The 13,908-nt window shown below is 45.6% G+C and overlaps 1 protein-coding gene across 1 annotated transcript; it reads left to right on the top strand.

Annotated features, from left to right (window-relative positions):
- The first annotated feature begins 1,038 nt into the window (after window positions 1–1,038).
- On the top strand, window positions 1,039–8,633 carry LOC120707538. Its single transcript, XM_039992455.1, has 9 exons — window positions 1,039–1,572; window positions 2,584–6,427; window positions 6,508–6,577; window positions 6,704–6,774; window positions 6,847–6,912; window positions 6,999–7,088; window positions 7,455–7,631; window positions 8,074–8,121; window positions 8,217–8,633. The coding sequence occupies exons 1-8, from the start codon at window positions 1,163–1,165 to the stop codon at window positions 8,107–8,109; spliced, it is 4,764 nt and encodes a 1,587-aa protein (XP_039848389.1). The 5' UTR covers window positions 1,039–1,162; the 3' UTR covers window positions 8,110–8,121; window positions 8,217–8,633.
- The last annotated feature ends 5,275 nt before the right edge of the window (window positions 8,634–13,908 follow it).

The following is a 13,908-nucleotide window of genomic DNA, read 5'->3' as shown; positions in this document are numbered from 1 at the left end:
TTCAGCCCGCTAGCCCAAAAGACCCATCGCAAGAATGCAAGCACACACATACATATATACAAGACTTTAGAATTTTTCACATTCATTCCTTTCCTCTCTCTCCCTCAGCCCGACAGCCACCACGCCGCCCCTTCCTCTCCTCCGCCAGCGTCTCTCTCTCTCTTCGAGAAGGCGCGTGGCGGCGGGCTCCCTTTCCCTCAGCCCGACAGCCAGCATGCAGCCCCTCCCTCTCATCCGCCAGCACTGCCCCTTCTTCCTCTCTCTCTCTCTCCATCCAAGAGGGTGCGCGTCGGCGAACTCCCTCCAACGACGTTTGCGCGCTATTGCGCGCGGCGGCGGGCTCCCTCCCTCGCCGGATCTGGCGGTTGCTCGCCGCCACAGACAGCGGGCGGCAGGAGGACGCGCCAGGCATGGGGATCTAATTTAGGCAAAATTTACAGTAGTGTGTTTTTTGCAACAAAATTTACAGCAGTGTTAATGAGATGCCCCGATGACTGGAGAATCTATTTGTCGCACACGCGTCGCAGAAGGGCGCTACTATTTGTCTTCCTTGTTGAGTCGACGGCAGCTGGAGTTTGGGGTTTCGGATTGAGGGTTGCCGGGGTCCCATGGCCACCGACGACTTTAGAAGAGGGGTGCGGCTGGTAGGGATGACCGGCGGTGGTGGCGGGTTGCAGGATAGCTGGATGTCGTTGACGTAAGGTGGTGGTTTGATAACCGATAGACCAGGGACAGGATGGAGGAGCTCGGATCGGAGCTGATTATGACGGTGGCGGCGCCGGAGGCGGGCAAGACGGGAAAGCAGAAAAAAAAATTACGTGCGACAAAACTGCCGCAAATTACCGAAGGCGATAAATAGACAACACCCCTGACCGCAAGTCGCCGCCGGGCGACCTACTCTGACCCCGCGCCGACGGCGCGGACAGTGGTGACTGGACGGACGTCCGACCCCACCCCGTCGACCCAAATAAAATTGCCACCTGCACCCGGCTCCACCTACCTCTCGATTCACCAGTCCTTCTCCATTCCCCACTCCACAAACTCTCGACGCAATCAAACCAAACCAATTTGAAATTGAATCACCAAGCCAAGCCGGGGGTGCTGCGCTGCTCTCCCCCCCGCCCCGCTTGCCGTCCCCCTCCCCTCTCTGAAGACGGCGGCCATGGAGGAGCTCGCCACGGCGCCGCCGCCGCGGCGGCCCCACCGGGAGCGGCGCCACCGGCGGAAGGCGTCGGACGCGGCCGCGGCGGCGCTGGCGGCGCAGGCGGCGTCCTCCTACGGCGACGTGTTCGGAGGCCCCCCGCGGTTCGCGCCGCCCCCGGCCTTCGCCGCGGGGGCGGGGGCGGCGCCGGCGGACTATGCGGAGGTGTTCGGCGGCGTCGCGGCCTCGTGCTCCATCCCCTACCTAGACCTGCCCCCGGCCGTTGCCGACGGCGCCGGCGCCGGCGCGGGTGCGTACGGCGAGATCTTCGGCCGCTTCGACTTCGGGGACTTCGCGGCGCCGTACGAGGAGATGCTCCCCGGGGCGGAGTGTTTGGCGGAGGAGATCGCGTCGCCGAGCGGGAGCTCCAGGTACCAATTCTGGCCCATTTCAGGATTTCGTTATCTTCCCATCCTCGTTGTGCCACTGTTGCGCGAGGGTCACTGTTTGGGCTAAGAATAGTGGCCTTCTGCTCCAACTTTGGGGCTCTAGTTTTGCTCGTGCTTTTTGAGGAAAGGGGTTAAGGGGGCTTAGGCTTAAGGTCTGCTGTGGCCTGTGGAGGCATTGCTCATCTTTACCATCCACCATTTTTGGGACGAAATGCACTACCAATTTACACCCTGATTTCCCTCTCCTTTTCCATTTCGGCTAATTTTGTATGAGTAGGATGGTGGAATGTCGTTTCCGAGCCACGTCTGCTGCAAATTTTCTGATCCATAAAAGGTGATTGCGTTAGGTGAAGTGCTAAATTTCGTCACAGGCTCAATGCTCATCATTTTAGGTGAAGTGCTGTGCCATTGGAGAGGCTGGATACGACATATATTTAGACTTTTTGGACAAAGGCAGTTTCTTCAGGTTGAAGTGCTGTCTTTTCTTTCAACTTTAGAACTGATTTAAATTGGAATAATTTTGTGATTTTGAAACTCAGAATTCCACCCAAGGATCTTGCTTTTGAAATGCCGTTGTTCAGCCGATTTGGAGAACTTTCTAATATTAAATTTCCTTGCACATTTCTATTCGTGCCATGATGATGATGGTCAGTTACAGAATACAGATTCTGATTCCTATGTTCCCAAAACTTCTTTAGGCATGCCTAAAACGTGCTCCTGTGCAATGGAGCACTGGCCCAAGCCCTCCACTCCCTAAGTTCAACATCATCCTTCCTTTAGAATCCTTTTGTTCTATTTTTGATTCGTCACTTCTAATTCTGTGTTTGTCTTTTCGGGAAACTCACAGGTGTATAAGCTGAAGCACTCCTTTTCATTAAATTGGCAAAAATTAGTGCGGATGTCATGTTTTATTGTTTCTGACTTATGCCTTGTTATTCCATATCTACATGTTTTATTGTTTCTGACTTATGCCTTGTTATTCCATATCTACAGATCATCAATCAGAAAAGAATCTGGCCAGTTGGATGTTGAGTCTTCTATCATCTATCAACAGTATCCAGATGCTGGTTGCGACCAGCACTTTGATGAGGAGCAAGTTTATCCAGTCCCATTTCCTCCTGATGGTGAGCAAAGGTTCAGCATGTCATATAACAAGGCCACCAGGGGAAGACCAGATGATCTTGTTGAAATGACTACTTGCATAGTGGAACCTTCAATTAGCTATGTGGTTGACTCTTGCAATTTGTTAAATGATTCAGAAATGGACAATGTCCCAGTAATGGACAGTGTTACACATGCTAATGGTGTGAAACAGAAGATGAGTCCACAGAACATTGTAGCCGTCAGCCTGAATAGTGCTAATAGTGCTTCTGTAGATGATCAGCAGCTGCATATCCCAACATGCCCTCCCATCTCTGAAAATATTTGCGAGGAAGAAAGCTTTAACAAGAGGTCTAGCACCCATTCAATGTCAAGCGAGGAAGCACCTTCCCCTAGTGCTGTGGAAGAGAAGATGAGCCCACCGAACGTTGTAGCTGTCAGCCTGAAGAGCGTTGATAGTGCTTCTATAATTGATCAGCAGCTGCATATCCCAACATGCCCCCCTATCTCTAAAAATATGTGTGAGGAAGAAAGTTTTAACAAGAGGTCTGGCACCCATTCAGTGTCAAGTGAGGAAGCACCTTCCCCTGATTATCCATTCTTAAGGGTATCCGACATCAGCTTTCCAGCAGTGCCAATCAAAGTACAGCCACCACCAATGCCATCATTTAAATTGCTTAACAAAAAGGGAAACAAAGAACACGGAGATGCTGATGTCAATCCTAACTCAGCTGCTGCTGCTGCCATGAAGGAAGCAATGGAATTTGCTGAAGCTAGATTAAAAGCTGCAAAAGACTTGACGGAGATAAAAGGCGATAGTTTTAGACTCCGGAAGAGGCCAGCCCATCACAGAAGCGCAAAATCAACTGAAATTAAGGAATGCAAGGCAACTGAAGAAGTGCATCTATTTGAAGAAGATCTGAACATGAGAAGATTGGGAAAAAAGGAAAATCAAAACACTGATATAGCTTCGCTGGATAAGGACAGGGGTGCTGGTGCATTTAAGTCTGGCCACTGTGATCTTGGCGAAAAGGGGGTTATATCACCAGGGAAGCCTCATGAGATGATTCAAAATGGCAGTGAACTAGAACAATTAGGAAAATGGACATCAGATGCTGAATTTTATGAACTAGTTAGCAATGATCAGAGATGCAGACCTATTGAAGAGGCATGCCAAGGAAACAATGATCTGCTGACTGATTCCTTCACCAAGCTCGATCAGTCTGGGAAAGAAAAGGCAGAGGGTTTTGCAGGTGAACCAAAAAGGTCTAGGAAGTTATGGAGCAGTAACAATACAACAGATCTGAGAATGGATCATGTAAAACAGGGAAAAGATGGTGTAGCTTCTATGGAGGCTGAACAAAAGGCTCCTAGGTTGCCAGAAGTTCCTTTTTATGCTGAAAGGGTGGCATATCAAGAGCCAACAAAAGGAGATAATTGTGTATTGACAAATTCTTCTGCAAAGCTCGACCAGTCTGATAAAGAAAAGGCAGGGGGTTTTGTGGGTGAGCCTAAAAGGTCTAGAAAATTGTGGGGAAGTAACAGTACAACAGGTCAGAGGACGGAACCTGTAATTAAGGGAAAAGATGGTATACCTTATGTGGAGGCTGAACAAAAGGCTCCTAGGTTGCCAGAAGTTCCTTTTTGTGATGCGAGGGTGACGTACCAAGAACCATCCAAAGGAGGTAATAGTCTGGTGACAGATTCTTCTGCCAAATTCGATCAGGTTGATAAAGAAAAGGCAGGGGGCTTTGCAGGTGAGCCGAAAAGGTCTAGAAAATTGTGGGGCAGTAACAATACAGCAGGTATGAGGATGGAACCTGTAAATCAGGGAAAATATGGTATAACTTCCGTGGAGGCTGAACAAAAGGCTCCTTGGTCATCTGAAGTTCCTTCTTGTGATGAAAGGGTGACATACCAAGAGCCAACCAATTCCCATTTGAAACAATGTCCAGGGGTTGGGAATTCACAAGTCAGTAATGATGGGCTGTTTGAGATTTCATGCACGAATAGTTTACCTACAGAGGTCCGTGCCGACCCAGAAATTTCCGGTTCCTTTTTGGAGCCTTGTTTACCTGCAGGGCACGCCAATGATGATGAAAATTATTCTGATGGCAGAGCTCAGGAAACTCCATTGGTAGGGAACTCTAACCATGACGACAACAATAAAGAGGGACTTGAGCTTCCATACACTGATGAGTTGCCATGTACTTTATCAAGTACTGATGAAATCAATGAAGGTTCAGTGAAAATATCAAAATTAGAAGAGTCTGCCAAACTGCATGAAATTTTCAAGAAAGAAGACCTATTCGGTTTTGTTGATGAAGCATGCCTATTGAATGAAAATGAAAGAGCAGATGAAGTAGTTTCAGAATCACTCATCCATGAAGAGATGACAAAATATGGTATTGAGGAGAAAGCAGATGTACATGAATATTTTCAGGAGGGAGATGTAGATCAGGTAGCTGAATCTCCTGAAGAGAAAGGTTATGTTACTTCGGGAAGTGGTATTGCTAATGAAAGCGAATATGAAGAAGCAGAAGTCGATGTATTTGTGGGTGACAGCAAATTGATGGAACCCAATGTGAGAACATGTAGTAATTGTGACAAAGATCCATATCAGTTCCAAGAATCAAAAGGGTCATGGGGACCCCTAGATTTGGAGAACAACATGGACAGAGTTGAGGATATCATATCTCATGGTGAGGAAAAAGAGGCACAAAAATCCTCGCCAGAGAATGTTGACAAGATACTGGTGGAAGAATTACTAAACCATGGCAGTAAGGAAGGTCAGAAATCCATGGAAACAGGTGTCTACAAAAGACCGAATGGTGTATCTGCAGAAGTTAATGTAAGGAGTGACAGAGATGATAATCCATTTGATTCTGTGAATGAATTTATCTCTGATGACGGTAGTGATTGTGCCATGGAGATGGGCAAATTGTCAAATAATCTGCAGTCTTCTTTTTCAGAAGCATACTCTAGCATGAAGCACTCGTCTCAAAATACTGAGTCTGTTTCTGCCGAGAAGGCTGATGTTGTCAAAAATCCTGAAGTGAACTGCAGAGAAGCAGATAGAGAGATTCCAACCAAAGTTTTAACAACATTAGAAGAAGGGCAAAATACTGGAAGCGAAATGGAAGAAAGGTATAAGGCTGCAGAAGATACTTCATCAGAAACTGTTCTAAAATCTAGAGAAGAAAAACTTGATGTTCAGAGAACTAAAGCAAGGAATGACGTAAAAGAGACTGAAGGAGAAATTGAGAAAGAGGTCCTTGTAACTCTCGACAAAGAGAAAGAAAAAGAATGTAAACTGGAAAAAGAAAAGGAGCAAGATAAAGAGAGACGGAGAAGAGAGTTAGAAGAAGAGAAGGAACGGGAAGTGGAGCGAGCAAAAGACAGGCTTGCTGTTCAGAGAGCTACTAGAGAAGCACATGAGAGGGCACTTGCAGAGGTTCGTGCTAAGGTTGATAGAATAGCATTAGAAAGGATTACCTCAGCGCGACAACGAGCATCTACAGAAGCTTATGAGAAAGAAGAAAAGACAACTGCTCAGGCAGCTCTTGATAAGGCTTCAAGAGAAGCTAGACTGAAAGCTGAGCGTGCAGCAGTTGAGAGAGCAACTGCTGAAGCTCGGGAGAGGGCAATTGAAAAGGCAAAGGCTGCTGCAGATGCAAAGGAGCGAATGGAGAGGTTCAGGTCTTCTTTCAAAGAAAGTTCTAAGGCACCTAATCAGGTAGCTGATGACATTATATACACTTTAGTTGTTCACACTTACCGAACTAAATACCGTTCTAATCCGCATTCTTGACACAGGATAACCAACACGAGGCACAGTTTCAGAAGACAGCTTCAAATAACCACGGAAAAAGCACAGATATTGAAGGTATTGTTAATTATCCAGTATTTCCTACTGCAAAGAGAGTTCAAGTATTTTTCTATATCATCTAGAATATTCTCTATAGTTATCGTATTATGGTTCATGGGTTGTATTTTTTGCATTTATTTACAGTAGTTGAGGTTGAGTCAGCTCTGAGACATAAAGCAAAATTGGAGAGGCATCAACGCACAGCTGAGCGAGCGGTATACTCCAATGCACTGTTGTCTCCTCTACTTCTGTAGTCTCTAGTAATTCTCATCATTATCAACTTTCAGGCTAAAGCTCTTGCTGAAAAGAACATGCGGGACATGCTGGCTCAGAGGGAGCAGGCAGAGAAACATGTAAGACTGTTGGTCATCAGGAAGTAAAAAAAAACTTTTGTTTCCAAATAACCTTTTCTGCATGGAATGTTTTTTTTTTGGTACAGAGATTGGCTGAATTCCTTGATCCTGAAGTCAAGAGATGGTCAAATGGAAAAGAAGGAAACCTGCGAGCATTGCTGTCCACATTGCAATATGTAGGTTTTATCTGAACCATTGACATCTCAGTTACTGTAGAACTTCCACTGGTTCTTATCGGAACTTTGCTTCGTGGTCATCTTAGATAACCTAAAATGGATGACATTCAAATTCATTTAAGAAAGTTTAGGAAATGACTTAAGCTATTATAAACCAGGTTTTTAAATATGGTTGTGCGTAAGATATGATTCAATTGTACCTGCAAGATTCATTCGTAGTACATTTTCAGGGAAAGTAATTCCATAAGCTCTTACTTGAGTTCTTTTATACTTCAATTCTGAATTGCGTCATTTTGAGCTGTGATGTTCCATTTCAACTCAAGCTACACATCAGTCCAGTCATGCAAATCTTTTTCTTACGGGCAGATACTTGGTTCAGAAAGTGGTTGGCAGCCAGTTCCCCTCACAGACCTTATTACAGCTGCCGGTGTCAAGAAGGCATACAGGAAGGCAACCCTTTGTGTCCATCCAGATAAAGTACAACAAAGAGGTGCTACAATCAGGCAGAAATACATTTGTGAGAAGATCTTTGATCTTCTTAAGGTGCGTTCTTTGTTCATGTTTACAGTTAAAGGTAGCTGCTTATTTACAACTGCTTATGTTCCACATATTTGAGAAGCTTAGGTAGATGCAGTCATCATAATCAAATTAGTTTGAATAACCACATAGGTCAAATGAAAATTCAGTTACCATTGACATCCACTTTATTGTTGACAGCTAGCCTACTCAGGTAGGGTCTTTCATGTCCTGAAATTGGCTTCTTCAAAGAAAATGTAAACAAAAAGAAACACCTGATTAACACCAAATTAATCAGTTGGAAACTGGCACTAGCAACTAACTTGTAATAATACATCTAATTCTGGTTTTCTGGTTATTAGTGAATGAAGCAAGTTTTTGTGTTGGTGAATTGGTAACCATCTTTTACACTATATCAAATTACTGGTTACAATAAACTGAGGCTAACTGCCGTCCCGTGACTATGCAGGAAGCTTGGAATAAGTACAATTCCGAAGAGCGCTAGTGGGGAAGATAGGTATTATTCTTTTATGGGCACAGGAAATTGGTTCAGTATTTATGTAGACATATTAATTTTCTTTTTGCATCATTGTAAATATGCAAATTCTATAGGACAGCAATTCGTCCGGCGATGTTATACGGTGCTGAATGTTGGCCTACAAAAAGGCGACATGTCCAGCAACTGAGTGTAGCAGAGATGCGGATGTTGCGGTGGTATTGCGGGCACACAAGGAGGGATAGAGTCCGGAACGAAGTTATTCGGGATAGGGTCGGGGTGGCACCAATTGAGGAGAAACTTACCCAGCATCGGCTGAGATGGTTTGGACATGTCCAACGAAGGACTCCTGAGGCGCCGGTGCGTAATGGGGTTCTTGAGCGGGTCGATAATGTAAAGAAGGGTAGAGGTAGACCTAAACTGACGTGGGATGAGTCGGTTAAGAGAGACATTAAGGATTGGAATATTTCTAAAGAGATAGCTTTGAATAGGAGCGCTTGAAGAGTAATCAATGTGCCTGAACTTTGAACTTATTTCTTTCGGGTTTCATCTCTAGTCTACCCTAACTTGCTTGGGAAAAAAGTCTATGTTGTTGTTGTTGTTGTAAATATGCAGATGTAGAGGATGTCTTCTGGTAGATCATTGCCCCCCCCCCCCCCCCCAAAAAAGAAAACACAAAAAAAAGGAAAATCAATTTTACAGCATCTGTTGTGTCTCGATCTCTTACGATGAACATAGTATATTAGATCAAAGCTGGTAGAGTACTGCCTTGACCTTGAGGAACTGATGTGAGTTTTTGTGGCGGCAGCAAGTTTATATCAAAACCTATGTAGAGAAAATTCCTCATTTTACACTAAAAAACTTGTCGTTCCTAATTTAGCACCAAAACTTCAAATCTTCCTTATCTGGCCTTGCTTGAAATTGTTGTTCTTGAAATGACACTACCGTCAGTGTAATATTGGGTATAATGTGTGTGATGTATTGCATTGAGCTTCTAGGACGAATATATAGGAGTATATCCATTGGAGGTCAAGGAGCCTCTCCTAGGGTAAGAAAAGTTATCATGGGATTACAATCAATCTTAAACTAACAATATCTGGAGTTGTCTAATATACTCTAACAGTAAGATTTTTGGGCAAATAACCGTGTTAACTCAAACACGAAAGGATGATTTTGCCCCTCCTTCAATTTGCAGTCTGTGGTGCCATTCTCTAGAACTGTTTAGGCGTCATTTTTTTTTTCTCAGCGCAATTTTAGTTTTTTTTGCCATTATTTTAGGTATGTATATATATGTAGATGTATTTCTGGTTTTACTTTTCTATACAAAAACGGAGTATATAATGTCATTAGGGATGAAAACGGCCAGGATCGGTCGGGAAAAGACCCTAACTATTTTTGTTTTCATATTTTAATTCGGAAACAGGAGCGGGAACAAAAACTCTCGGTCGGGAAAACGAAAACGGTTATGCGGGATATCGGAAACGGTTCAATACGATCGGAAGCATGTCGATTACGGGCAGGAACCGGTACTCAAAAGCGGTAATAATGAATCATGTAACCACTTCAAATGTTCGACTCGACACAACGGTAACAACCATACATAATATACAGGCAAATGGTACTATAGTCCAAAGATAATTGAACTGAAATGAACGGACGAAACTAAACAAAAGCATATCTAGTCATGCAAATGAACTGGTTATTTCAACAAGTTAGCGTATTTGATTAATCCGTCATTTTCAATAGTTTGTCAAATATACTCGCACTTTAGAAACCAACAAATATTTTGGGAAAGAAAAAAAGATTGGTAGAATGAACACGCCGAACACATCAGCTCTATCTTTTGTTGGGCCGGCAAATTGCTCGAGTGGCAAGTGGGCCTGCCGAAGTGCCTCCTGTGCTCTCCTGGCTTGGTGGCCCTTGGCATGTCGCACAGCAGCAACAGGCTCTTTGATTAGTCCCACATCGCAATGGTAGGACAGCTCCAAGGCGCAGGCGCTGTATATAATAGGCTCGCTCGTTTCGGCGGCCAGCTATCACGGACGCACTTTGCTTGGACAGAACACAGGTGCCAGCGATGGGAAATTCCCGCCAAAGAAAATCGGGAATATACCGGCTAAATACGGGAACTGAAGATACGGTCGGGAAATTGCCCCGCCCGATCCCGTTCCTGCTTCCGCCGAGTTTTTCTATATTTTTTCTGTTTCTGTTTTTGTCCGAAAATTCGGTATATGATCGGTTAATATGGGATATGGAGCCGGTTGGTATGGGATTTTTAGCTCGGTCACACGCGATGTCGTGCTGCTTTGCACGTGTGTGGCCGCCGGCGTCACGACCTGCGCCATGAACATACCCACCTGCAGCAGCTACTCCATGAGGCAGATACTCACTCGCAGCCTGCAGTGTTTTCTTACATTAAATTAGCATCAGTCATCAGCCGATCAGCAATATTTTTCTCTCACAATAAATCAACACCAGCCACAGCCAGCCGAACAGAGCGACTGGTCATAGCGGAGGAAGAAGGTCAGGGAGGCCTGCGCATGGCAGGACAGCGCAGAGAGCGCGAGCGGTGCGGGAGCTGGCAGAGAGCGCGAGCGGTGCGGGAGCTGGCCGCGAGCACGGACAGCAGGGTGGTGGTGTGGGTGAAGAGTTTTTTTTCTTTTGTGAAAACCTTGCGTTGCTACCGGCAGTATAATATTTTGAGGCCAATTAAGATCAGAAGCATCTACTTTATTCTATATAAATAGAATTTTATATCACGCAATGTAAATATAAAAATTAACATTAACATAAATAATAATGTTAATTGCGGTGCGCATCCGAACACTCTGACAACGAGCACATCGTAGCTACATGCAAGCTAGTATTCCCATGACCCCGCGGGTTTTTAAAGCAAGCTACTGGCTTAACTTATTACTACTTTTCCATTAATTTCTTGTTCCCGTTAGCTTCCAAGTAGCTCTGATATTTATTAATTATAAGCTCACTTCTAGAATAGTTTTTTGTGTTTTTTTTCTTCCCCTTCGGGATAGCGGGTGTGTCCCCCACTCGACGAGCGGCGGCATGGCCACGAACAGCCGGGACGCGGCACTCCGCTCTCGATGAGCGGCCGCGCGTGGGGCGGCACAACCCCGTGCGACTGGGGCGCGCTCGATAGGCGGCGGTGCGGTCAAGCGCTGCTTGGCATGCATAGGCGCCAGTGATGGGTATGGACAGGGTAAATGGTCTTTTCAATTGCCACTTAACACCGTAACTACCTCAAATGGACGGCAATGTCATTTTGAGAGCTCTCGGCGCCAGCGATGACTGAAGATATGGCTAGAGTTTGAGGTAAACTGAATCGCCCACCTGAAAAGAGCGATCAGACCTATGTTTGTCGGCCTGTATCTTCATACGGTGTTGTGCACGTTGCAGGTGCTGCTGCAGAAGGCTGTTCATCAGCTGCTTGTCTTGGACCCAGGTGGAGACGTCGGGCGCTGAGCACTGAGAAGGAGAGAGACCCAAGCTTCGAGGAGTATACCCATACAGCGCCTCAAACGAAGAACACCCGATGGCTGAATGAGCTGATGTGTTGTATCAATATTCTGCAGAGCTCAACCAGTCCATCCACTTAGAAGGGTAGGCATTAACGAAACAGTGGAGAAATGTTTCGAGTTGCGATTAACGCGCTCGGTCTGTTTGTCGGTTTGAGGGTGGTAACTTGTGCTCATTCATAGCAAAACTTTGGCCAACTGGAACAATTCCCGCCAAAAGGAGCTGGTGAAAACCTTGTCTCTGTCGGAGACGATAGAATCCGACAGAGTGGAGTTTGTAGGTGTTGTCGAAGAAAACTTTGGCGACCACAGCTGCTGTGAAAGGATGGGACAAGGCTAAGAAATGACTGTACTTTGTGAATTTATCAACGAGAAACCAGAGTGACCAACAACAGGAGCACCGTGCAGAGCCGACATGATTTGGGACTGTAACTCTTGGTTAGACCCCAACTAGTTTCTTTTCTTATATCGGAGGATGCCTTCTTGTAAAGTGAAGTGAGAAATAGCTGTCGGATCTAAGGACAAGCTTGGACAACATCAGTTGAGCCTCTTCATCATGATCATAGCCCTGGATGATAGCTGAGGTCCAGGATGGGACACAAGAGGAGAGAGCAAACAACATCTGGTCAGGCTGGTGAGGACGCCGGAACAGAGCATCAGCCACGCGATTGTCAGCACCTTGTTTATAGAGGATCTTGTACTGAAATCCTAACAACTTGGTGAAGACGCGCTGCTGCCATGGAGTATTGAGCCGCTGTCGCTTATCTATCAGGTGAACCAAACTGCGTTGGTCAGTGAAGATGGTGAACTCTACGTGCTGGCCTCCAACCGATCCATGTCGCTGGATGTAACAAAGGCCTGGGCGAGCCGTAGGCCCAGACCAGCAGGCGTCCCGGGCGCCCCTGGCGGATCCTTCATCCGCATGCCGCGAGGATGCGCGATGTGGTTCCCTTCCCCCTTCCCACGACGCGTAGATAAGGAGTAGCAGCGGCGGATGGCTGGTGACCAGAGAGTGCGGCGGTTGGTGGTCGGGGCACGGAGGCGCGGCGCGGGCGTAGTCACCGCCGGAGGTCGTGGACCGGCGAAAGACCGAGCACGGCCGAGCAGACGGTGGGAAGCACCCCCAGCCCTCAACGGCGCTGCGGACCGCGCCGACAGTCCGGGCGCGGCGTATAGGCGAGATGGGCCTGTTGGAAATTTATGATCTCAGGATAACGACATAGATCTACGTGGCAATAATTTCCATAAATTAGAGATAACATACCAAATATATTCATGTACCGTGATTGGCAGGTACACCTAATGTTTCCATCTATAAGTCGACCCCGGTCCCACAGTGCTGTCTATAAATATGAGACGGAGGGGTACCCTCTGTAACACTAATCAGTTAATCTCGCGATTAGCAAAACACCAATCAATTAGGGCACTGGAGGGGCTGGAAGCGTGACTTCCTCATCTACTTCGTGGCAGGCACAAGGAGTTGTTGTTCCTCATCTATTTCGTGGCATGCACAAGGAGGAGTTGCTGCTCGTCAAGAACTTCATCAACAGAGAGATCTAAACCTCTCCAATGGTGAAGATCAAGTCTATTTCATCTACATCAGTCATCAGCCCTACTACTACAACTACAGAGGCGTCCATGGATTCAAGAAGCTCTGGTCAGTATTAATCTAATTAATTCCGCATTAAGTAATTAGTGATCATGATTAGACTAAGCTAAGATCATGTTCATGATTAATTAATTCTAACAATCGGTATCAAGAGCCATCTTAGATCTGTCATGATCCTAATCCAGATCCATCAAGTTCGAAGCCTCTGATTAATGTCAGTTTAGATCTGTTTCGTGCTTAATCATAGGTAATTAATGCTGATATGGATCTAATCATTTAAGTGCTATATGCAAATCAGTGCAATGCAATTAGTAGATTGGATCTACTATTCTGTTTGCGTGAAATAAACACATATTGGATCTGTTATGTGCAATTAGTGATGTCCAGCGTGATGTGTATGCTGATTAATGTTCTACTTTGTGCATATACGTGCGACTTAGCTTCCGCATCCGCACTATTATAATGTGCAAAGTAATCGACTTGATTAAACTAAGATTAAGTCCCTGCACGTAAGGTTTTATGGGCGAATTAAATTAAGGTCAATGTTTATGAAGTCATTAGCCTTATCCTATTCAGATTAGATTATGAGTAATGAAAATCTTAATCTGATTAGGCTAAGTACCTCGGATTAGATCTAAACAATTATGTTTACGCTAATTCATGTTT

This window comes from Panicum virgatum, chromosome 5K (assembly GCF_016808335.1).
Source record: "Panicum virgatum strain AP13 chromosome 5K, P.virgatum_v5, whole genome shotgun sequence".
NCBI classification, from domain to species: domain Eukaryota; kingdom Viridiplantae; phylum Streptophyta; class Magnoliopsida; order Poales; family Poaceae; genus Panicum; species Panicum virgatum.
This window is presented reverse-complemented; position numbering and strand designations above follow the sequence as displayed.

Excerpts from the sequence above, each read along its gene's own strand:
- LOC120707538 (XM_039992455.1), top strand. The coding sequence starts at position 1,163 with ATGGAGGAGCTCGCCACGGCGCCGCCGCCGCGGCGGCCCCACCGGGAG. Across the intron at positions 1,573-2,583 it reads TCGCCGAGCGGGAGCTCCAG|ATCATCAATCAGAAAAGAAT; the intron begins GTACCAATTCTG and ends CCATATCTACAG. Across the intron at positions 7,632-8,073 it reads AGATCTTTGATCTTCTTAAG|GAAGCTTGGAATAAGTACAA; the intron begins GTGCGTTCTTTG and ends GTGACTATGCAG.